Source organism: Apiospora aurea (assembly GCF_038362705.1).
Source record: "Apiospora aurea strain CBS 24483 chromosome Unknown utg000003l_segment0_segment0, whole genome shotgun sequence".
Taxonomy (NCBI): Eukaryota; Fungi; Ascomycota; class Sordariomycetes; order Amphisphaeriales; family Apiosporaceae; genus Apiospora; species Apiospora aurea.
In genome coordinates this window covers 1,231,316-1,253,416 of record NW_027117390.1, presented here as the reverse complement: position 1 = coordinate 1,253,416, position 22,101 = coordinate 1,231,316, and the positions used below count along the sequence as shown (strand labels likewise).

At 57.1% G+C, this 22,101-nt stretch overlaps 8 protein-coding genes across 8 annotated transcripts; 3 read left to right on the top strand and 5 right to left on the bottom strand.

The window, feature by feature from the left end:
- Nucleotides 1–485: 485 nt before the first annotated feature.
- On the top strand, nucleotides 486–3,077 carry PG986_004239 (uncharacterized protein; the record flags this gene model as incomplete). Its single annotated transcript, XM_066840461.1, has 1 exon — nucleotides 486–3,077. One exon carries the CDS (start codon nucleotides 486–488, stop codon nucleotides 3,075–3,077), a length of 2,592 nt encoding a protein of 863 aa, XP_066703088.1.
- A 401-nt stretch (nucleotides 3,078–3,478) lies between these two features.
- Nucleotides 3,479–4,465, bottom strand: PG986_004238 (uncharacterized protein; the record flags this gene model as incomplete). The annotated part of the gene is made up of 2 exons (XM_066840460.1): nucleotides 3,479–3,818; nucleotides 3,888–4,465. 2 exons carry the CDS (start codon nucleotides 4,463–4,465, stop codon nucleotides 3,479–3,481), a joined length of 918 nt encoding a protein of 305 aa, XP_066703087.1.
- Nucleotides 4,466–5,750: 1,285 nt separating this feature from the next.
- PG986_004237 (uncharacterized protein) lies at nucleotides 5,751–7,215 on the bottom strand (the record flags this gene model as incomplete). The annotated part of the gene is made up of 4 exons (XM_066840459.1): nucleotides 5,751–6,421; nucleotides 6,483–6,820; nucleotides 6,852–7,100; nucleotides 7,160–7,215. 4 exons carry the CDS (start codon nucleotides 7,213–7,215, stop codon nucleotides 5,751–5,753), a joined length of 1,314 nt encoding a protein of 437 aa, XP_066703086.1.
- Nucleotides 7,216–8,097: 882 nt separating this feature from the next.
- Nucleotides 8,098–10,270, bottom strand: PG986_004236 (uncharacterized protein; the record flags this gene model as incomplete). Its single annotated transcript, XM_066840458.1, has 6 exons — nucleotides 8,098–8,686; nucleotides 8,789–8,818; nucleotides 8,903–9,051; nucleotides 9,118–9,320; nucleotides 9,398–9,532; nucleotides 9,631–10,270. The coding sequence occupies 6 exons, from the start codon at nucleotides 10,268–10,270 to the stop codon at nucleotides 8,098–8,100; spliced, it is 1,746 nt and encodes a 581-aa protein (XP_066703085.1).
- A 2,625-nt stretch (nucleotides 10,271–12,895) lies between these two features.
- Nucleotides 12,896–15,005, top strand: PG986_004235 (uncharacterized protein; the record flags this gene model as incomplete). The annotated part of the gene is made up of 2 exons (XM_066840457.1): nucleotides 12,896–14,664; nucleotides 14,771–15,005. The coding sequence occupies 2 exons, from the start codon at nucleotides 12,896–12,898 to the stop codon at nucleotides 15,003–15,005; spliced, it is 2,004 nt and encodes a 667-aa protein (XP_066703084.1).
- Nucleotides 15,006–15,709: 704 nt separating this feature from the next.
- PG986_004234 (uncharacterized protein) lies at nucleotides 15,710–17,164 on the bottom strand (the record flags this gene model as incomplete). The annotated part of the gene is made up of 1 exon (XM_066840456.1): nucleotides 15,710–17,164. The coding sequence occupies one exon, from the start codon at nucleotides 17,162–17,164 to the stop codon at nucleotides 15,710–15,712; it is 1,455 nt and encodes a 484-aa protein (XP_066703083.1).
- Nucleotides 17,165–18,406: 1,242 nt separating this feature from the next.
- Nucleotides 18,407–19,602, top strand: PG986_004233 (uncharacterized protein; the record flags this gene model as incomplete). The annotated part of the gene is made up of 2 exons (XM_066840455.1): nucleotides 18,407–18,450; nucleotides 18,519–19,602. The coding sequence occupies 2 exons, from the start codon at nucleotides 18,407–18,409 to the stop codon at nucleotides 19,600–19,602; spliced, it is 1,128 nt and encodes a 375-aa protein (XP_066703082.1).
- A 611-nt stretch (nucleotides 19,603–20,213) lies between these two features.
- On the bottom strand, nucleotides 20,214–21,764 carry PG986_004232 (uncharacterized protein; the record flags this gene model as incomplete). Its single annotated transcript, XM_066840454.1, has 4 exons — nucleotides 20,214–20,571; nucleotides 20,664–21,112; nucleotides 21,201–21,444; nucleotides 21,550–21,764. 4 exons carry the CDS (start codon nucleotides 21,762–21,764, stop codon nucleotides 20,214–20,216), a joined length of 1,266 nt encoding a protein of 421 aa, XP_066703081.1.
- Nucleotides 21,765–22,101: the final 337 nt, after the last annotated feature.

The window sequence follows — 22,101 nt, the reverse complement described above, 5'->3', positions numbered from 1 at the left end:
TGAACACTTCCCACGCCCCCTCTTCGCAATCCCCTACCGAAGGCACGACCCCGCGGCATCAGCGACATCTACCTCTGATCGATGCGACACCTGCATCTATGAACCAGATGGCGAAGGTACGAGAAGCTTTTCGCTGAGCCTGGTATACATACTTTTGGGGGGGGCAAGCAGTAAAAACTGAAGACTAACCGGGAATCTTCTTCTGACTCACAGTCTGAGCCTGGGCGTGGCCGCCAATTAAAGCCCGAATCTTCGACCTCTTCGAGGCTGTCCCATACCCCAACACCTCGATCGCAACCATCACAGCCCGCCACTAAGGGGCCTCTCGACGACGAGAACCACGGCACCCCAACACCACCACCCCCTCTTCGGCCAGCTCTCACATCGCCGCCGCCATCGCGAAACTCTCGGCCACAACCCCTCACGCCGACGATGACATTGCCTGGGGAAGCTATTTGGCTTCGCAGGGTAGAGATCCCGAAGACATGGTCTATCGCGACCCTGCGCAGTCACAGGCAAACGTGCGCGCGAACCTCCAAAACCTCCTATCCGTGCCCGAGCACGAGGTCGCCCCCGCGCAGCGACTCGATACGCCGATGCAGATGAAATGCGTGTTGTTGGAGCACCAGAGAGTCGGGCTCACTTGGTTGGTCAACCAGGAGAAGAGTATAAGGAAGGGTGCTCTTCTTGCCGACACCATGGGACTAGGCAAGACCATCCAAGCTCTGGCACTCATCCTAGCTCATCAATCGACCATCGACTCCCGCAAGACCACCCTGATTGTGGCGCCCCTTGCGCTGCTGAAGCAATGGGACTCCGAGATCCGCCACAAGGTCGAAAAGCATTACCGGCTCAAAACCTTCATCTACCATGGCCCGGACAAGAAAGGCATGACGGCCGCCGAGCTCATGAAGTACGATGTGGTGCTTACAACCTACGGCACCGTTGGCCAGGAGTTTCGGCGAAAGCGCTTGCATGGATTGTTGGCTCCTGACGCCATGTTTCACAGGATTATCCTTGACGAGGCCCACAACATCAAGAACCGGAAATCCACTGCGTCGGAGGCCGTATGTAAGATCAAGGCCACGTACAGGATTTGCATGACCGGTACCCCCTTCATGAACAATACGTCGGAGATATACTCTCTGATTCGATTTCTTCGAATCGAGCCGTACCGTTGGTGGGACGAGTTCAGCCAAGATATCGATAGGCCCATCAGGAAGTGGGATGACGACGAGCACAGCGACGCAATGAGCCGACTCCGAGCCCTGATTTGGCGTTTCACCCTGCGACGTTCCAAGCACAGCATACTGGATGGCAAGCAGATCCTGAACTTGCCTGCCAAGCATGTTGTCGAGATCAAGGCTAAATTCAACGAGGATCAGGCAAAATTCTATAACGACCTGGAAGCGGAGCATCGCAAAAAGTTCGAGAATTATAACAGATCACAGTCTAAGAAGAAGAACTACATGTTTGTTTTGGTGCTTATCCTCCGCCTGCGCCAGGTCTGCAGCCACCCGCACCTCATCAGAAACTTTGGAATTCCCGACGGCGCTGAGCTGGATTCTGATGGCATGATCGAACTCGCGCTTGATCTGAGTCCTGATGTGGTGGAGCGAGTATGCGCCCAACCATCGTTCCAGTGCCCCATCTGCGATGATCTGACAATGGACCCAATGATCATCGCCCCCTGTGGCCACCATATTTGCTGTCAGTGTTTCACGGCCGTGATGCAGGTTAGCTTCCTGGAGGGACGGGACACGGGCGTGCCAGGCGGGTCAGATACTACGTGCCCCCATGATGGCTGCGCGACGGATATTCTGCCTGATCGAGTCGTTTGCTACACTTACTTCGTGCGAGCCCATGGTGCAGGCGTGGCCAAGATTGACCGGGGCGGGGAAGACTCGGCGACTTGCGATTCGGAAACCGAAGACGAGGATGGTACACCAGATCGGCATGTGAAAAGAGAAAGAATAGCAGGAGGCCGCCATGTGAAGCAAGAAGTGAAGCAGGAAGGGATTCAAGAATCCAAGAAGCCTATCGTCAAGGCTGAAGAGGCGGCATCATCCTTGTCGGCTGTGAGTGTTGTGCCTTCGCGGGGGCCTCAGGGAGAGAATTTCAAACTGGAAGATGCATCAGCCGGGGCCGAAACAGACCCCTTGAAAGAACTCGAGGACTTCATGGACAAGGCAGATTCATTCCTCTCCCGAGGACGAGCTGCCATGATCAACAGAGGCAAGCTCACTGAACCCACCACAGCCACGGGGAGCGAAGCAACGGCACGATCTCGCACCCCGAAGAGGCCCATGAAGGCGGAAGGCTCCCCATCACCATCATCCCCCACTTCACAGCCGAGGTCAGCTAAACGGATCAAGAAGAACGATGGGAGCTACAAGGAGAAGACCAAGGTTATCACGCTCGCCGACCTCAAGCGCGAGAGCCAGCGCAACGCGACCGCCAAGGCCGCCTACCTGCAGCGGCTGCGCCGGGACTGGGTCTCGAGCGCCAAGATCGACGCCACCATGGATCTGCTGCGGCGTCTCCGCAACGAGAAGCCCCACGAGAAGATTCTTGTTTTCAGCCTGTGGACATCGTTTTTGGATCTGCTGGAGGTGCCCCTGCACGACGGCAAGTTCACGTATGCGCGGTACGATGGGTCGATGCGGCCCGATGCGCGAAACGACGCGGTTAAGCAGTTCTCGCGACAACCCGTCTCCGCCACCCTGGGAAACAACCGTGCTGGAGGCAGCAAAAACATCGGCACGCGCGTGCTCCTGGTGAGCCTGACGGCCGGTAACGCAGGTCTGAACCTCACGGCGGCGAGCCAGGTGGTGGTGCTGGAGCCGTTCTGGAACCCGTTTGTCGAGGACCAGGCCGTTGACCGGGCGCACCGCATCGGGCAGGAGCGCGAGGTCACGGTGCACCGGGTGCTGGTGGCGGGCACCATCGAGGACCGCATCCTCGAGCTGCAGGAGAAGAAGCGGCGGCTCGTGGGGGCGGCGCTCAGCGAGGAGGGGGCTCGCGGAATTACGCGGTTGAGTCTGCAGGAGCTCCGGGGGCTGTTTGGGGTTCGATGAGTCTGTCAATCTCTCGAAACATAGGAGGGTCAGGCAGGCAGGCTACTTGAAGCAGCTTCATATTACTTGTTATTGTTGGTCTGTTATCTGTCAGCATGGCGTTTTAGCCCAGCGCTGGTTTGGAAGGCGGCGTCTTTGCTTATTGCCAGTTTATGGACATCAAGGGACTGAAGCAGGGACGGTTGGTCAACCGTTATGCCTTGCTATTGGACATGGTTCATCACACGGTTAACTCTTATCTATGTTGTCTTGGATGGTTACTTGGCAAGAGCTACGTTGAGGGGGGCATTAGCGAGGAGTGAGTTATCAAGTTTACCTCCACGAAGAGGATGGATAAGTGGCCCGGACGGACAATCACGTTCTAGTATCAATCAAAAATCATTTCTTAACTTTGCAATGTATTAAGTCGCTATTCCCCGCAGTCGCGGGTCTATGATGAGAACCTTTTGAAGGTCTCTCGGGTCATACAGTGGCTCTGGCATGGGGCCTTGGTACTTGGTGTTCAGCTCGCGATCATAGTCGGACGTGGACGCCGGCGCCGCTGGTCCCCATGTGGTAGACTCGGCCAGTGGCGATGCTATATTGTTGTTGTACTGCTGTTGCTGCTGCTGCTGCTGTGGCATCAATTGGTACTGCTGTTGCTGCATCTGCAGGGCAATGACGAGCTGCTGAATGCGTCGGTCCTTTTTTCGCCGGTCTACCTCGAGGCAAGACCGGACGAAGAGGCCGAACTCGAGAACTCTGTTTCAGGGAGAAAGAAAGATGTCAGCGTAAATTTACCGCTACCATTGAGGTGAGGGGGAGACATACCCTAATACCGCGAAGCACGACACGGTAGAGTCCCCGCTCGTGACGTACATGGAGTAGCCCGCAAAGGCCTGGGTGACGCTGCCGGCGACGGCGAGCATCCAGAGCAGCAGCTCGAGCGCGACGTGGGCCTTGGCGGGGATGCCCCGGCGCGGCCGGCTGCGGCGGGCGCACATGGTGGCGAACTCGGCGCCGTTCCAGACGGCGGCGAGCAGGCCGATGGGCAGGGCGGTCTCGGCGAGGGTCTGGATGACGGCGTCGTCGCGGGCGGGGTCGTAGTGGGCCAGGGTCCAGAGGGCGAAGGCGGCGAGGAGGAGGCCGAGGAGGAGGCAGAGGGCGCGGAGGACGGACTTGACGATCACCCAGGCGGCGTCGGTGCCGATTTGGGGGAGGTCGGGGAGGGACTCACGCGGGGGCAGGTTCATTATGACGGGGGTGTGCGAGGGGGGTTGGGGTTGTGGCGGCGGCGGCGGCGGCGGCAGAGGCGGCTTGGGGGAGGAGGAGGTGGGATTCATGGTCGAGGATGTTGGCGGTGCCGGAGGAGGGGGCGGCTCGTGGTGGTTTGCGCGCGCGGCCGACATGGCTGGCGGCGCGTGGGGCTCCACGACGGAGGACGACCGGTTGGGAGAGGGCGTGGAAATGTCGTAGCAAGGGGATATCTAAGCAGCGTGCTCGCGGCTGAGGTGTGCGTCTCTATCCTCCGATTGGATCCTATTGGAGGGACCGCGACTGCGCAAAGCTGCGACTGAATCAATGGGCGCTCATCCAGAAAGGCGACGGGGCCTCAGTGGGTCGTGGGGGCGTCTGTCGGACTGGGTTGGCGGCGTTGGGTATGCACAATAGGGGGTTTGTTGATGACAGACTCGGTGGTGTCGCATCTTTGTCGACGCCGGATCATCCCCCTCATTCCCCCAGAAGGCCAACTGGAGACGAACGAATGTGGTCTGCAGGAAGGAACTGCGAGAAGCGAGCGCGAAACGGCAGTAGCAGCAGGACCCTCTCGCCGAAGGAAGTGGCCCCATGCTTTTATTATCGCGGCATGGAGATGATGATCCCCCCCCAAAGAAGCTAGCGACGGCTGGGCGAACCGACGGGCTGCTGCGCCTCCCGCAAGAGAGCCCCGCCTGACAGTGGGTGGGAGCTGCAGGTCCTGTCTCTGTCGGATTCGTCGTCGCACTGAACGAAATAGTATGGGTGTCCCTGGGCAGAACGGACTCGTACAGAGAGGCTGTAGTCTGTTCTGGGTGTCACCTCCCGTTAGGACTCTCGTCCCTTCACTTTGTTTGGCCCATTGCATCCCGTGCTCAGGTCACTCTTGAAGCTATTTTGAGCAGCAGCTTCGTGTCGCCTGCCAACGTTACTCTGGTCGGCATGTCGGACCCGTAATATTCTAAGGTTGGTGCCCTTCCCTTCCCAGATTGCCTACAGTACTTCACACATCAAGCAACCTACCTCTGTACCTACTCACAGGTCAATCAATGCCTGAGGCGCGGGGGGCCACCAGGGCGATCATTGGTGGCCCCGCTTAGCCTGACAAACAATAGGTTCGGCCCGTTGGCGATCAGCAGACTGGCCATGTCGTAGCATCCAAAAGCCTGGCAATCAATTGACTCAGATGCGAGTCGTCACAACATTCTAGAAGCACCAGAGACGCGGGGCTTATGTTGTTACTTTCGTTGAGTTCCGTTACAACACCAGTCATAATCACTAGCAGGTGCTACAAGGAATGAGTGTTCAGTAATCGCGACGGTCACAAGCATCCAATACCAAACATCATTCCATTGTTTTTACGGGAATTAGGTCCATAATTTTTGAAGGAAGCATCTGGCTACTGAATTATCTCGTATCGATTACCACACGTCCTTCTTACGGGTGCACGACGGCCACCTTGCTGCGCACCGGCACGTTCTCCGACCGGCCCACGTCGGGGAAGTCGTCGACCTTGACGCCCTTGCGGAACAGCAGGCAGTGCGACGAGCCGCCAAAGTGGAACATGCCCGTCTGCTCGCCCTTCTTGATATGCTGGCCCTCTTTGACCGTGACGTCGCACGTGCTGACCTCGTCCATGCCAATACCAATAAAAGCCATGAGGCCGATGGCCGGGTTGTCGGCCTCGATGAAGATGACGGCGCGCGTCGCAAGCGCCGTCAGGTAGCCCTGCGCCATCGAGATGCCGCGGCTGTCGATCTCGAACTGCTGCCCGTCCTTGTTCTCGAGCAGCGGCTCGCTGAAGTAGGTCCCGTCCTGCACGAAGCACCGCTTCACCGTGCCCGACACGGGCGCGTGCCACCGGTGGTACGACAGCGCCGACAGGAACGCCTGGTACACGGTGCAGCCGTCGAACTGGGCCGACAGCGGGTCGTGCGCCAGCATGTCCCCGACCGAGTACGGCTGGCCCTTGATCCAGAACCGGTCCCGGAGCTGGGCGGACCGCGCCACGTTGTACACTTTCGACTCGCACGCGTTGGCGACGACGTTGTCGTCTTCGGGCGAGGCGACGGGGCGCACGCCTTCGCGCAGCTCGCGCGTGAAGAAGTCTAGATTGATCAGCCGTGGGGCTCTCTCTCTACTCAATGGAGGCGCTTATTTTTCACATACCATCCCAAGACTTGTAGCCAAAGTGCTCCTTGGACGGGTCGCAGATGTACATGTCCTCGAACGTGTGCGACGTCTTCAGGGGCGCGTTGGCGACCTGCATCAAGTCCGTCCGGGCGTGCTTCCCGAACCAGCCGCTCTCGGCGTTCAGGACCTCAGCCGAGGCGGGCGTCTGGAGGAACTTGCCCCACTCGTTGAGGATCTTCTTGAGCATCCTGTTGACGTCCGGGTCCAGGAAGGCGGCGTGGCCGCTGGGGGTCGCCATGGCGTAGTCGAAGATGCCGACCATGGGCACGCCGACCATGCCGACGCCGTACGCGGCGTCGGTCCACTCGGGGGGCCTTGGTGAAGATGTGGTTGAGCATGTCGAGCATGTGCTCGTAGTCGCGGATCTGGGCCTGGCCGGTGGGGTCCTTGTCGTAGGGGTGCTTGCGGGGCACCTCCTCCCACATCTGCGAGAAGTACATGAAGAAGCGCGGGTTGCCCTCGATCATGTCCTTGAACTCCTGCAGGACCGGGATCAGCTTCGGCTTCTTATCGCCGTGGCCCTCGACGTGCTTGATCTGCTTGGCGAGCCAGTCGCGGTGCACGCGGTGGTCGGCGGGCATCCAGCCGCCGGGCCTGTTGGGTCTTGATTAGCAAAGATGTATGCTTAAGATGATGGATGGCGCGAGACTTGCCTGTGCATCCGGTGGTGGTGAGGGATCTCATGCTCGTCGCCGTGCTGGTGAACCATGTTGGGCTAATGTGTCTCAGGTCTAAGATAGGAACGAGGCAGTATTATATCATGTATGTATGGGTATAGTAACTGGAAGATGATAAGAGTAAATAGATCTGGTATGGTAAGTGCCCGTTCCTAGATTGCCAAGACACCATCTTTATATATGCCAGTCCATCGCTGTGGTGCGGGGGGATGGCCCGCGGATGTAGCGGGGCCACCAGCTCTCAGCTGCAAGCTCAAAGCTCATGTTGCAACCATGAGGTCATTGCATCAAGACGTATGAACGCATTGTATGCGTCAGGAAAACGCCCAGCACGCAGAGCGCAGGCTGATCCATCATCCAAGTGGTAATTGTGGTGCTTGGTGACTGGTCGCTAGCAGATGCTAAAACCGGTTTACCGTCCCCCCGCCAATTGCCTGTGCTTACTGCGGGCAGACAGCTCCCCCTTCTGCCCCCTGGAACGTCCACGTCGCAATCCGCCTTGCCGCGCCCGCACTGACTGGCTCCTTGGCTCCGCATGACGCATCTTGGCAGGGGAGGGATTCATTGCTGTGGGAAAGATGACAGCTCCAATCGTGAGCACACGCGACCGCGCAGCCACGACCACAAACACCAGCCCGTAAGACGGTACCAGGCACTTAGACTTCCCACGTCCAGTGCTAAGCTTTCGTCAAATCGGACTTAGAGCGGGAAAACCGGCACTCTTCTTACAGTATTCGTCCTTTCTATAGCAGCCGCTGAGATTCCCTATTGACTAAATGATGTGACGCTTTCCTCATACTGGAGCCGCTAATGGGACCTGCGGCATGACACCCCGCCGCGTACAAGCAACCACGCGCTTCCTCTTGCTCTCTGTCTCTCTCTCTCTTTCCCCCTTTCACCTCTCCCTTTCCACCTCACCTCAGAGTGAACACCAGCTGCAGCTCGAGCAGGTGCATCGTGAACCGGTCCTCGGCCCCGCGATCAAACGCCTCCGCATCGAACCCGGGCGCGAAGCGGGGCACCTCGAAGCGCGATGCGATCTTGGCCAGCACGAGCCGCAGCTCCATGAACGCGAGGTTCTTGCCCGGGCACACGCCGGCGCCCCGATTGAACGCCATCCAGGCCGCCTTCTCGGTCGACAGGGCCGCCCACCGCTCCGGCCGGTACGCGGCCGCGTCCGCCTCATTGTCGCCGCCGTCGCCGCCGCCGCCCCAGTACCGCGCGTCCCGCTGGATGCTGTGCATGGGGACCACGACGATGGTGTCGCCCGGGACGCGGACCTCGTCGATCTGCAGGCCCTCGGGCGGGGTGAGCCGGGTCACGCCGCTCGGCACCGCAGGCTTGAGGCGCAGGGTTTCTTGGACGAGCCAGTCGAGGTAGGCAATGTCTTTGATCTTTTCGTGGGTCACTTCGGCGGTGTTGCCCCCGTCGGCTTTCAGGGCTGCGTCGACCAGGTCCTGGAGCTTGTGGTAGATTTCGGGGTTACTGGCGAGGAAATATAGACTGTGAAACGTCGATCGTCAGTGCTCCGCTTGTTGGACGTTGTCTTCCCAGCGACAGTAGAGAAGTCAGGGAAAAGATAGGACCAGGAGCCGGCTCACTCACGTATTTGTCAGGACCGTGCTGGTTGTATCACTAATTGCGCCGATTGGTGGTTAGAATTGCTCTATGCAAAGACCGGTGCGAGAGTCGCCCAAGAGGTTGGTTGATGACACTTACCTTCCAGCCACAATGAGCAGGCGGGCCTCCTCCTGCCAAGCGAGGTTGGATCGAGGGGCGCCGATTTCCCCCTCCTCTTCGCCTTTTATCAGCCAGGAGACGACATCGCTGGGATCCTGGTTATTCATTGCCTTTTCCTGCTTGTAGGCCTACGGTATGCAGGGTAAGCAAGCAGCTCAATTCGTATACCGGATGGTACAGAGGAATCGGCTTACCTTTCTTCTGGCTTGCAACTCACCGCCGCACCACTCGATGAACTCCTGGTACCCCGCGCTGGCCCCGGGGATCCGGGTCAGCATCCCCAAGAGCCAGGGCAAGGAGCCGCCGACGATGGAGAGGATGGAGAGACTGTTGTGCAGTGCCACGATGGCGGGGTGCTCCTTTTGCGAGTTCAGCATATTGAAGTCCTTGGAGAAACCTAAAATGTCATTAATACTCATTGTTGGCCAGAAACGGATAAGACACCTCGCTTCGCAAGTTTTGTGTTTCACTCACCCACTTCGCCCATGACGTCGAATCCGTAGAACATGCCGTACATGGTCATGTCGATGGGCTTGCCCGCATTTTCATCGAGACGGGTGAGCAGGAGGTCGGCCTTGGCCCTCACGCGCGGCTCATACGATTGCAGGGCTAGGAGATATCAGTCATCGTCACTCCAAGATAAGGAAGAAAAGCAAGGAGGGAAAACCATAGGAGACAGAACGCCAGTGCTGCTGTGGTTCAACCACGGACCGGGCAGCTGTATCTCATACCTTTAAAGCTCAACCCCCTCTCCCAAAGCTTCTTGCGCCGCCTGTGCGCCTCGGGATCCCGCGTCTGGAGCAGCGACAGGTCGTCCAGCCCGCCCGGGTGGGCGTTGTACCACGGACTCCGCACGCACTTGGTCGCGGGCCCGTAGATGGCCGGGATGGCGGCGGGCCGCAGGATCGAGAGGTGGCGGGGGCCCGTCCGCACGAAGTCGCCGTACTCGTCGTGCAGCCTCTGCGTGGCGAGGTGCATCTGCAGGCCGTCGGCCGAGGCGCGCGCGGCGTAGAGGCGCGACACTTTCGCCGCGAAGGGGCCCGGGAAGCGGTGCAGGCGGTGGAAGAAGACGCGGTAGATTAGGAGGCTGGAGACGAGGCCGGCGTTGAAGGCGACGGATAAGACCAAGGTGTGCGTGGCGGCGGTCCAGGCGTCTAGGCCGACGACGGATCGGAAGTAGATGAGGAAGGCGGCTCCTAGGGAGGCCAGGTAGGCGCCGCAGATGGTCAGGGGATAGTTGTCGATCTCGAATGGCCGGATTAGGTGATGCGAGCCAACGCCGGCCACGAAAAGGGTCGTAAGATGGGTGACCGACGGCCAGGCAGCTGCCGTGAATAGGGAAGCCATCGTGAGTCGTTCACACCTACTGGACTTCGATTGCGAGGAGACCTGGCAGAAGAGGTGCAAGAGGAGGGGAAACAAACCGTATTTATCCAGGCGCAGCGGGCGCGGTCAAAATCTTTTCCTATGCGACCCGAAATACCGGGAAGGGTTTCCCGTGTGGATTGGTCGCTCTCGGACTTAACACCGCGCCCAGCCTAGCACCCGCTCCAACCCGGTCTATGCGGGTCGATCTTGGCCGAATCGGTATACCACTGGTGGGTTGGCGCAGATGCGGGCGTGCGGCACAGCGCGGCGTAGCGCGGCGCAGACAGGCAGCGTTCTGGGCGGGCAGGCCCTCCACGATATGCAATCATGTCACACTCAAGCCCCAGTGGAAATCGTGAATCGGGTGACCGTCACATCATCACATCACGTCGACCAAAAGGTCAAAAACTATATCAACGCAGATCTGTCCCAAAAGGGTCACATATCCTAATCTGTACTCTTGCAATCGGCGCGCGTGCTTGGCATCTTGGCTAACCCTGGTGTCTGGACGGCCTCTTTCTATTATCCGATTCCATATGGCCCAACCCGCAACGCTTTCATCTGATCTGAGACAATAACGATGGTTACTGGGTTCCTTCCCCTGAGTATCCTACACCACGTGGCATGGTCAAGCATCAATCTTGTCAAGTAGGCCTACGGAACGTAACTACATGATCGCATGCTGGCAAATGTTCTGTGATGTGCAGGGTTTCCACGTGAGAAATAGGGGTCTTAGTAAGTAGAGTACGATGTTGATCCACTTGGAGGCATACTATCGATCCACTCGGCCTCGGCCTATGCCCATAAGCAGTTGGTCAGCAGAGATTATATTGCACCCTCTCTTCGTGCGGGACTGGCGAACTTCAATATTCGCCCGCTCATCCGATCTGGCAAATTCATAGTCAGAGCACAACACCAAGCTCACAAGTAGATATGTCGAGTGTAGCGGGCGGTTGCAGAGGCGTAAGCCTCGTTTGCAAATCATTGATGCCGGTGGGAAGAAGTCTCGACCGGGCTTGATTATACTACTCCCGCCCACGATGGTTGAGCATATTCCCTTCTTCATATGGCTAAGAGCACGACCGACCTAGCTGGTGTCATTTCAAACCATTTGGCTGCGGGATTGTCATGGTATAAAAGCAAGATGATGCTCAGCTCGTTTGTATACTTAAAAGTACTCAGTCTCCAAGCCAGGCTGTGTTGAAGTTGCCTGGGCCTATCAGCATAACTGACAAACACCCACTTAGTCCACTGGGAGCATGCAAAGATTCTTCGTTGAAACCAGGATAGCATCGGATCCGTACGGAGCTTCTTGCGTACTGCCCTTGTGGCACGACTTCCTCAAACCTCCATGGACTTGACCACCCGATCACTAGCTTTCACACGGATCTAGAAGCGTTTCTTGGGCTACCCAAGCATTTAAGCTTTTGGACTTCGTTGCGGACGAGCTTGGTAATTTGCCTAACCCAGGAGAAGACCAAGGCGCTGGCCAAGTTATCGATACCGACGGTACCAGCACAACTCGAACAGTACATTAGGATGCCAGGTTGGCTTGGCCAGTCTGTGCCTTGGTGTGATGAAGGTTGGAACCGCAAGACCCATTTGTTCAAGCAAGGGGTGCGAAGAGGGGGAATCTATCTTGCTCGATAAGGAAGTAATTTCATTTCCAAACCCACGACACGAGTGATGAAGAGGGATTTTGGTGGGTGCGTTGCTTGGTAGCCTCGGGATCCCTCAACCAGGCAGCTGGCTGCCACGACCACGTATGCATGCTTGTTGGTCTAAACTTCTCACCTAAAAGGTGACTGAGGTCTAAAAAGGGCAAGCTCGAATTGGGGCACATCCATCGAGCCACAAGTGGTGTTGCGGTGAATCCCCAAATCTCAGATGCTTTCTGGATTAGATGAGTGGGTAAGGTAAGTGCAATAGACTTCACATGGACCCAACGCGGCGGCAGTTTCTTTAAAATATGCAGAGGCGCGGTGATTATTAAAGAGCTAGGTGTACGATTAGACCGAAAGCGTGACCTTTTGCAGGAGTGTTGGTTCAACATAACTTTGGAATACCCAGCCAGGCCTAATGTCACCACCTTCCTTAATAAAGTGTATACATATATATGTATGGCGATAATCGATTGGAATAGCTAGGAGCATCGGCATTCGACGAAGCACTCGAACATTCCGTACAAATAGAGTAAACAATACCTCGGTAAATTGATATTGCTGCCATTGTTCCACCTGTTGGCTGTTTTGATTAGTCCAGTGTCTTTCCAATGTCCCCTTCAGTGCCTACGTTGCCTGCGAGCTGCTTCCAGTTGCACCTAGTCAATCAATAGGATGCCTGGCAAAATTGGAAGCTACCTAACTCTGGTGGTTCTTTCCATTTATTAGGAGCCGAACCAGACTCATTGTCAGGCTCACCTTGTCCCCACTGTGGCATCTTTCGTTTCCTCCCAGAACATGCTCAAGTGCGCATTCTGCCATTGGAATCTCATCTCCCCAATCCCACCAGCACTCACATCAATACGACAAAATGGCTGCCCGCGGGTTTTTGATCTTTTATCCTATCATTCTTGGTGCCCTCATTTGCGTCCATTGCTTCGCCATGTTTTTCAAATGGCTTCGGCAGCAGATTGCTAAACAGCAGCAGCAGCAGCGGCAACGAGAATCTTCCAGTCCAGCACAGGCCACGGAAGACTCGCTTCCACCGCCAGTCACGCCGGGGTCCTCCATTGATGGAAGACCTGATGGCGGTGATGTCGATTCTCGCGTACAAGACCGCCAACATCTGACGAGTCTCGAGCGTTTCCTGTCATCAACGGTGCCTGCTCACTGCGCCGGCTGCTCTAGATTGATCGAGCTAAGCGCCGATAACGTCACCCGGTCTGTCCAACGGTGGTGGAAGGAACAAACACGTCGGTCCGGCACTAAGAAGGTCGAGTTGGCTTGTGGTCTTTGCTGCGGCAAGCAGTCCTGCCACGCCATCACCTGTCCCTGCGGCTCCACGGTGTCCACAGGATGGTTGGACCGTCACGAAATCAAAGCACGCGTGTCTGGAACCAGATTCGTCTTCAACCACTGCTGCTCCCAAGGCCGACTTGTTGTTGTGTGGATGCTAGCCACTGCGACTTCGCAGTCCCAGCCATCGTCGACTGCGTCCATCTCCTCGAGCCCCAAAGAGACCAACAATGGTACCAACGCAGAAGGCGTAGGCTACGCTAGGCCCGAACCTATCCTGCTGCGGTTGATTAATCGCAAGCCGTCGCGTATCAATACTCCCCAGCAGGACTCGGAACTGATAATGCTTCTAGAGCTTCGGTTCCGACTCTTGGCCCGTCTGCTACCGAATTGCTTGAATGAAGACATGGGACTCGTGGCATTCATGTTGGCTCGCTCCGACCTGCTGAGCTGGGCTTCAGACCTCCTCGTCAACGACTCTGCTGAAGAGATACAGAAACAGTATCAGCTATACGACGGCCTTCTCGACTTCATTGAAGCGCTAGCAAACCATCCCGCCACGACGCAACTCGTGAAGCAAGCACGCAGCATATACGGCGATGGAGGCCGGCTGAACCGAATTTCCTTCCTTAAGTTGAGGAGTATTGGCAGCGAAGCCAACGCCGTGGACACCACTGGGAAGTCACTGGAATCCAGGCTTCAGGCAATCTTCGAGAGAAACAGGAAGACGCTGGAATACGACCAAAAGCACAACCTTCATCGCGACGCCACTGACAATACCATGGCCAACCTGCAGGCTTGGAATTCACGCATTTTCAAAATTGTTCAGACGTACCGTGAGAAGGCTGTTGTTGGATCCATGGCCGCCCTGCGAATCACCCCAGCACCAGCAATCCAGACCTTCGCAGATTACCACCGAGAGAACGGCCTGGCAGAAGTCCCCGATAACGCAATTCTGCATTCACACCACTACAATGCGGCGGCCACGAAGGCAAGCACCGGCCAGCCTCCCCGCCAACGCATGAAGCGCGTGATTCGGGAAATCACGACCCTGCAATCCTCGCTGCCTGAGGGCGTATTCGTTCGGCACGGCAGCTCCCGTCTAGACGTTCTGAAGTTCCTCGTCATCGGGCCGAAGGACACCCCGTACGCCGACGGCTTCTTCCTGTTTGACATGTTCCTGCCACTCGAATTCCCACAGAAGCCGCCTTTCGTCCGGTTCCGAACGATGCCCTGCTCCACCAATTACCATAACGAGGGCCTTAACCCCAACCTCTACAGCAGCGGCTACGTATGTCTAAGCCTGCTCGGCACTTGGTCTGGTGAGCCGTGGCGCCCGGAGCAATCAACTTTACTCCAGGTGTTGGTGTCAATCCAGTCTATGATTTTCTGCGCCGAGCCTTACTATAACGAGCCGTAAGTTATTCAACTGACCGTTATTCCACTTGCCCTTATTCCACTTACCCCAACCCGCCCATTGGGATAATAATACTGACCGTTTATTCTATTGTTATTCCACTAGATATCGTGCCAAAAATGACGCCGAAAGCAAGAAGTACTCCAAGAGGATTCGCCAAATGACGTTGGATTGTGCGATTACTCCATGGATCGAAGCCACTGGCAATGCGCATGGGGGCCGCTCCAGCGCTGCTGCCGCCAGGGGTCCGGGACAATCAAACGTCGACGACATGTGGAAGGATGTCGCTGTCCACTATTTCGGCAATGACTCGGAATACAGAAAGGGGAAGCGACAGTAGATGGTTTTAGTCAGCGTTACATATGAATACATTGTAGACAGCGACTAATCCAATTGAATTGATTATCCCAACTTTCCCGTCCACTGTAATCATTGCCGGTTAAACATCTAATAATTCCACGTGGACCGTATCGTTGACGGTTAAATGATGATGCCATCACGTCGTGTACTTTGCCGGACCATCCACATCAACCAGACATTATGGCTAGTCACCCACTTCAGTGTTTATTCAAATACAGGTTAGTACTGTATTCACTGACCAACAGCTATACCATTTCATATGCCATATCAGCTGACGTCGGGTCAGTTGTTACGTTGGTTAGTTAAGTCGGTGTTTAATCAGAGAGTTGAATAATCATGTTTACACGCCGATTACACCATGGTATAGATCCATTGACCAAGAAGCCGCACGAGGGTCACTCAGTGGCATCCCCCTCACCAGACTGTGGTGCTCCGAGTTTGGTGAGAGTTCATCTCATGGGAATTGATGTTGTGGTATTCAGATATCATGGATCAATCATTTACTTGACACTTCCTCCTGGTGAAATGGTGATTGGGACATTCCGGGGCCACGGTACCCTATTTGGGCGTCATGTAGTAATTCTGGATCACTTGCAATTTATGTGTCGGATCATTCGTTCATGTATCCGTTAAATATCCATCCCGGTATCCCAAGAGTCTACGTCGCAGCTGATCAGATACACTTCATCCCACCGGGTAATTGAACTTGAGCCTCTCATTCAGCCCCCCAACCCACCCATCATCATCATCCCCCTCGTCCCCCTGCCCGCTACTCCGAATGACGCAGGGAACCCCGCCCGTCCAGCTATTGTCGCGGCACCCGTCGGCCCCCTTGGGCTTGCGGCCGACCTCCTCGCCCGTGACGCGGATCTCCATGCCGATGGTGACGCCGGCCTTGCGCTTCCCGTCGATGCTGACCTCGAGCTCGCGCCCGCGGTTCTTCTTGCTAACTTTCAAAACGACCTTCTTGTTGAGCGGCAGGCTCAGGTGGCGGAAACTGAGGGTGCGGGCGCAGATGGGCGTCAGCAGCATCGCCTTGGTCAGGGGGTGGATGATGGTCCCGCCCGCGCTCAGCGAGTAGGCCGTCGAGCCCGTCGGGGTGCTGATGAGGATGCCGTCGGCGACAGCCTCGGTCAGGAACCGGTTGCCGACGTAGACGTCGACGATGGCGAGGTGCGGGTTGGGCCCGCGGTGGATGACGAGCTCGTTGATGGCGTGGATGTCCGGGACGTGCACGTCGGGCTGCCCGGAGCCCAGAATGTTGCGGATGGCAGGCTCGACGGGGAAGGCCGCGGTCGAGGTCGGCATGAGCTGCTCGTTGACGTTGTTACCGTCGGAGTCATACACGCCGACCTTCAGGCGGTGGCGCAGCAGCATCTTGGAGGAGCGGTTGACGCCCATGCTGCGGCCGCGCATGCTGGCCCAACCCTCGTAGCGCTTCTGGATCTCGGCGGCGTCGTGCTGGCCCGCGGCCGAGGTGGACGGCGGGGACGTATTCAGCGCGGCCGCCTGGGTGTGCGGGCCCTGCAGGTCGCTCATGGCGACGACGCTGCCGCTCATGTAGACCTCGCGCCAGGCGCGCTTGAACTCCTCAAACTTCCACTCGCCCAGGAAGCCGAGCGTGCCCATGCTGAAGCTCAGGATGGGCGGGACCGAGGTGTGCAGGCTGAAGAGGCTGGCGGCGCGCAGGATGGTGCCGTCGCCGCCGAGGGTGGCGACGAGGTCGGTCCGGGTGGGGAAGTGGATGGGCTCGGAGCTGTAGACGGGGAAGGGGAGGCGCTCATGCAGCAGGTCGGCGATGCGCTTCTCGAAGATGAGGTTGAGGTTCGGGTACTCGCCGTGGATGTGCTTGGCGAACTCGACGGTGGACGCGATCACCGGCGGCGCGTGCAGCTTGGGCATGATGAGCACGTTGCGCGGGGGCGACGGCCACTCGAGCGAGAGCAGGGACGAGGTCGAGCTGCTCTTGTAGAGCGGGACGATGCGGTCGCCGAGGGTGCGGGCGTCGCGGATCTCGCGCCGGGGCGGGGTGGCGGAGAAGCATCGCCGTCGTGGGGTCGTGGTTGTTGTAGTCTTGATCCTCCATGCCGGCGGCGAGGCGGCGGACACGGATGTCGCTGTCGTCCGAAGTCTATTCATCTTTGCGACAACAACAGCAGCAGCAGCTATCGAGCTTTGTCGTTGGACCCGATGGACCAGACGCACTGATCATGGTTGCAGGAAGTCAAAGGGTTCGCTGCCGCGTTTGCTCAGGTTTCCATCTCTTGCGCGCAGCTCTGGGGAAACTGTGGCCCTATTTCTCCTACCTGTTGCTGATGTCTTGGGGGTTCTGACGTGCCGGATTCTACAGAATCGGTTGCGTGCGGGCGGCTCGGTAGAAATTGCTACGAGCGCCGATCATGGAGGGGCTACCCTTGCAGCCCTTGCAGCCCTTGCAGCCCTTGCTGGAGCGCTCTCTGCCACTAAAACCAATCAGATAAGACCCTAAACTCAGCAGCTCTATATGCCACTGACAGCTTGCCATGGCCTGGCGCCTGGGGTAAGACAGTCAGACAGACAGACTTTGCTTCAACTTCGACTTCTGCTCTTGCGCATGTCTGTCTCTACAATTTATTTTTCACCTTTCTTCACCCTCCCAAGACTGGATGGATCATTACTCCCGGAGACTGCTCCGTGTCCAACAAGTATCTGCTACCACCGACGAAATATGACACGTGCACTAGTGGACCGCTCTTGTGCTCTTTCTCGGGATCTCAACTCTTCGCATTGCCAGAAACGGCGTTAGACGGTATATTTCTGACACGACAGATCCAACAGTCCTTGTCCTTGTCCTTGTCTTCCATCCTCCGGCCTCGAGCCAAAAAAATATGCCGAGACATCTTGTATTAGCAAGCACTCAATTGGACCCGTTGCGACAACACTCTTCTCTCACCAACTGCTATTCCTACCCGAAAGGGAAATGACGCAACACGGTCCTCATCAGCTAGCAGGCTAGACGAGCTAGCTCCAGCGCTTTTAGCTTGTGAGCTGCCCACTGTTTCGCTTCTAGCTGTGGTGGGGTGAAGCTTTGAGGCAAGCGTCCCCGCTGTGGTGTCAGTCAGTCACGGTTGGAGAAGGACATCGTAATGTGTGGGACGGTATCACCATCCCACTGTCCACCCCGCCATCGGTAGGGGCTATTACGAGAGTCGAACGGCCAGGTTTGCTTACAAAGTGCCAGTGTGCTGCATCTGCTGCGGATTCTTCAAGCGAAGGACATTGCTTTCCCAGATTTGGTCTCTCGTGAACTATATATCCCCCGTTGTCCCACGTATTCTAGCTTAGCAGCAGCATCTATCTCCCCTTAGCTATCTGAAGCAAAACAAGAAACCAGCACTCAAGATGGCGAGCTCCAAGCAATTCAACGTCGGCGTCGTCGGCTACGGGTAAGTCTCTCCGACTTTCATTTGGGTCGTCCCAGGGAATATAGACTGACCTAGAGTGTGTATCGCAGCATGTCGGCCAAGATCTTCCACATCCCCTTCATCAAGGCCACCCCCTCGCTCAAGCTGCACTCGATCCTCCAGCGCAGCCCGAAGCCCGGCGACTCGGCCCCCGCCGACTACCCCGACCTGCAGCACCACACCGCCCTCGACAGCCTGCTCGCCGACCCTGCGCTCGACGTCGTGGTCCTCTGCACCACCCCGCCCACGCACTTCGCCTTCGCGACCGCCGCCCTCGAGGCCGGCAAGCACGTCTTCTGCGAGAAGCCCTTCGTCCCGACCTCGGCCGAGGCCGCCCAGCTCGCCGCCCTGGCCGCCCAGCAGAACAAACTGCTCTGCGTGTACCAGAACCGCCGGTACGACGCCGACTTCGCGACCGTGTCCCAGCTGATCAAGGACGGCACCCTCGGCCGCGTTGTCGAGTTCGAGACCCACTTCGACCGCTACAAGATGGAGCACCCGACCAACTGGAAGGGCACCGTGCCCATGGAGCAGGGCGGCGGCGCCGTTTACGACCTGGGCACCCACCTCGTCGACCAAGTCTACACCCTCTTCGGCATGCCTGCGACCGTCTACGCCAAGTTCGTCAGCCAGCGCCAGGGCAAGTTCTACCCGGGCTCCGCCCCGGACGGAAGCGCCGTCGACCCGGACTCCCTGACGGCGCACCTGTACTACCCCGACACCGGCCTCACGGCCATCGTGCGCATCGGCGTCCTCAGCGTCGAGACCCAGCAGCCCCGCTTCTGGATCCGCGGCTCCAAGGGCTCCTACACCAAGAAGGGCCTCGACACCCAGGAGCCCCAGCTCAAGAGCGGCATGACGACCTCGGATGCCAAGTTCGGCCGCGAGGGGCCCGAGTGGGCGGGCAAGCTCGCCATCCTGGGAGAGGGCGGCGCCGTCTCCCAGCGGGACCTGCCCAACGTCGAGCCCCCGCCCACCTACGCCAAGATCTACGAGTCCTTCGCCCGCGCCCTCGCCTCGGGCAAGGAGGAGGATGTGCCCGTGCCCGCATCGCAGGCTCGGGACGTGCTCAAGATCATCGAGGCCGTGCAAGAGAGCGGTAAGACGGGGAGGGAGGTGCCGATCTCGTCGTGAGAAAAAAAGGTTCCCGTAAATATGACTGAAAATAGGCGATCGTAGAGACTCCATAATGTACATATCTGCTTCACCAGGATTTCGAAAATGAAACTACCAGTCATACATAACGTGAGTAGTGAGGTATAATACTGCCTTAGAAAACATACCAAGACCGCACTGATGCGACGCCTGAGCTTGCCCCGTCTGTCTGCCAGCTCACCTCTTTAAACGATGCTGTATGCTCCATCCGGTAAGTAATGTATGTCGGTACGCAACCAAGAAATCAGAACAAACAAACTGATGCCCCAACCGTGAAGCATTCCGTCCTGCCTGCCTTGTCCAACCGAGGTGCATGTCGTCTCAAAATCCAGCACACGGGAACGCCGCTCCATGAGAATGCCCCAGGATGTTTTGGTGTGGCTCCACGCCCGTTCCGTTCTTACATTGGTATCATTGATAAAAAGAAAACAAAATCATAAAATGCCCCCAATGAGCCCATCCTGGTTCCATAATTTCCACATTCTTGTGTACGCGCCCAAAAAGAGGGATGTCGTATTCCTCCAACCCAACCGCGTTTCATAGTCCGAATAGCGATCCCCGCCAAAGTTCGTGGTTTAAAACCAAGTGGATCAGGAATCCCGGAACTTGAGCAAGAACCGCGTCAGAGAGGTGAGGAAGAAGCCGAAGCAGCCGAGCCACGTGAAGATCTTGATGAACTCCCACCAGTACTGCGTCCGCACCTCCGTCTCGATGTGGCCCTTAATGCCGGCACCGTTGGCAGGGAAGCGGCCCGTCGTCACGTACTGCTCCAGCAGCGCATCTTTCTCGTACCAGCGCTCGCGTAGCCAGCCGTCGAACTCGGTCTGGTCGTGCAGGGGCATGTCTGCCAGCGCGAAACGCCGCCAGTAGAGGTTGACAGATTTCGGGCCGCGGCCCTGGAAGAACGTGCTGGACAGGGTGAAGTACTCTTCGCCAAATCCTCCTCGGCTATAGGTTACCGAGTGTCAGCCCAACATGAACAACTCAAACGCATTCATACCAAAATCTTTATTCGGTGTCTGGGAGGCGGAGGAACTTACGGTACGCCTTCGTATGCTACTGTGCAATCGTAGACATAATCGACCGACCCCTTCAGCTCGTTCAGACAGAAGAAGGTGCCGGTACTTCTGGGCAGCATCAGATGCGCCGTGTCCTTGACACCTATCTTTTCTGCCCAAGCCGCTGATTTCACCCTGCCATTGTCCGACAGGTTGGTGCCTTCCGGGAAGAGCAGGAGCCACATGGGGTTCAGGTACTCCTCACCGTCGGGCCCCTCATGTTTCATCCTGAGCTTCTGCAGCCGGTGCGCGAGGCGGGGGCGATCGACGGCCATCTTGCGCGACATAAAGATAAAGCTGAAGAACATACACCCGGGCCCAATTATGGGAATGTATTTGAGCGATTCCTTCAAAATGATGTAGATATGACCGTGCATCCGGGGTTTATTGGTGTAGCCCACCCACCACAGGTATAGCCAGTCTGTGTAAATCTGTTTGATCTCAAAGTCAGCTTGCCGCCATCTTCCTACTAGCTAGCCCGACTCCAACAGATATTTCCGGAATAGCAAAGCGCCTTACCTGGTGATTGGCGATCATGACCATGCGATCGGGGAACGAGCATTCCACCCTTCCGTCGGGCGTCACGCTGAGCTGGTCGGCGGTCGATGCATCGCCGCTAATTCTGATCACGGTCGGCGCCCACCAGTGCGTCATAGTTGTGACTAACAGGCCGAAGGACTCCTTGGTGACGGCCATGTAGGCGTAGTAGAGATCTCGGTTAAGGAAATAGAACCACGCCCCGAGGAACTGGGTGAGATGGATACTGCCAAGACCATGTATAAATCAGTACGGGTTTCTTCTTTTTCTCCCTCATCCAAAATATTCGTGACATATGACCCGGTGGTAGATGATGGTGGGTTTGTCTTACACCATAGAGCCTCCGAAGAAGTATAGTGCCGCAGTGAATGCGCGGAATTTGGACCTGATCGAACCGTACTTGGCCTCCCCCGAAGGGTGCCCAGCTTGCTGCATATTCAACATAGCATCGGCCACGCCTGGGCTAGCCATGGGGAAGGCATCGAACTCGTCGCCGGGGACGGCCTTACCGTTCGGCCGGTGTCGAAGCTCCGAAGTCGTCGTCATGTTGGGTGTTGGTGGGTACGGATGTCAGATCATAGGTATGTATGTAGGTGTGCGGTCGGCAACGATGTCTTGGAATGATGAAACAGCGAGTGTGTGTGAGAGTATTCGATATCGGATACGGATACTAGGTCAAGTCGTAGGTCGGTTAGTCCGGAAAGAGGCGAGACATGGGAGGAGGATGTTGTCATGAACTAGAGGGGCGCTGCGCCAGGCAGGTTAGACCGTTCAAGCTATTGTGCGGGGCCCGCGATGCGAGATGCGACGAGCGTTGAATGTTTGAAGTGGTCCAGCACGACAGAGCGGAGAATAGGTGCCTTGCTGCATGTATGTAGGTGTA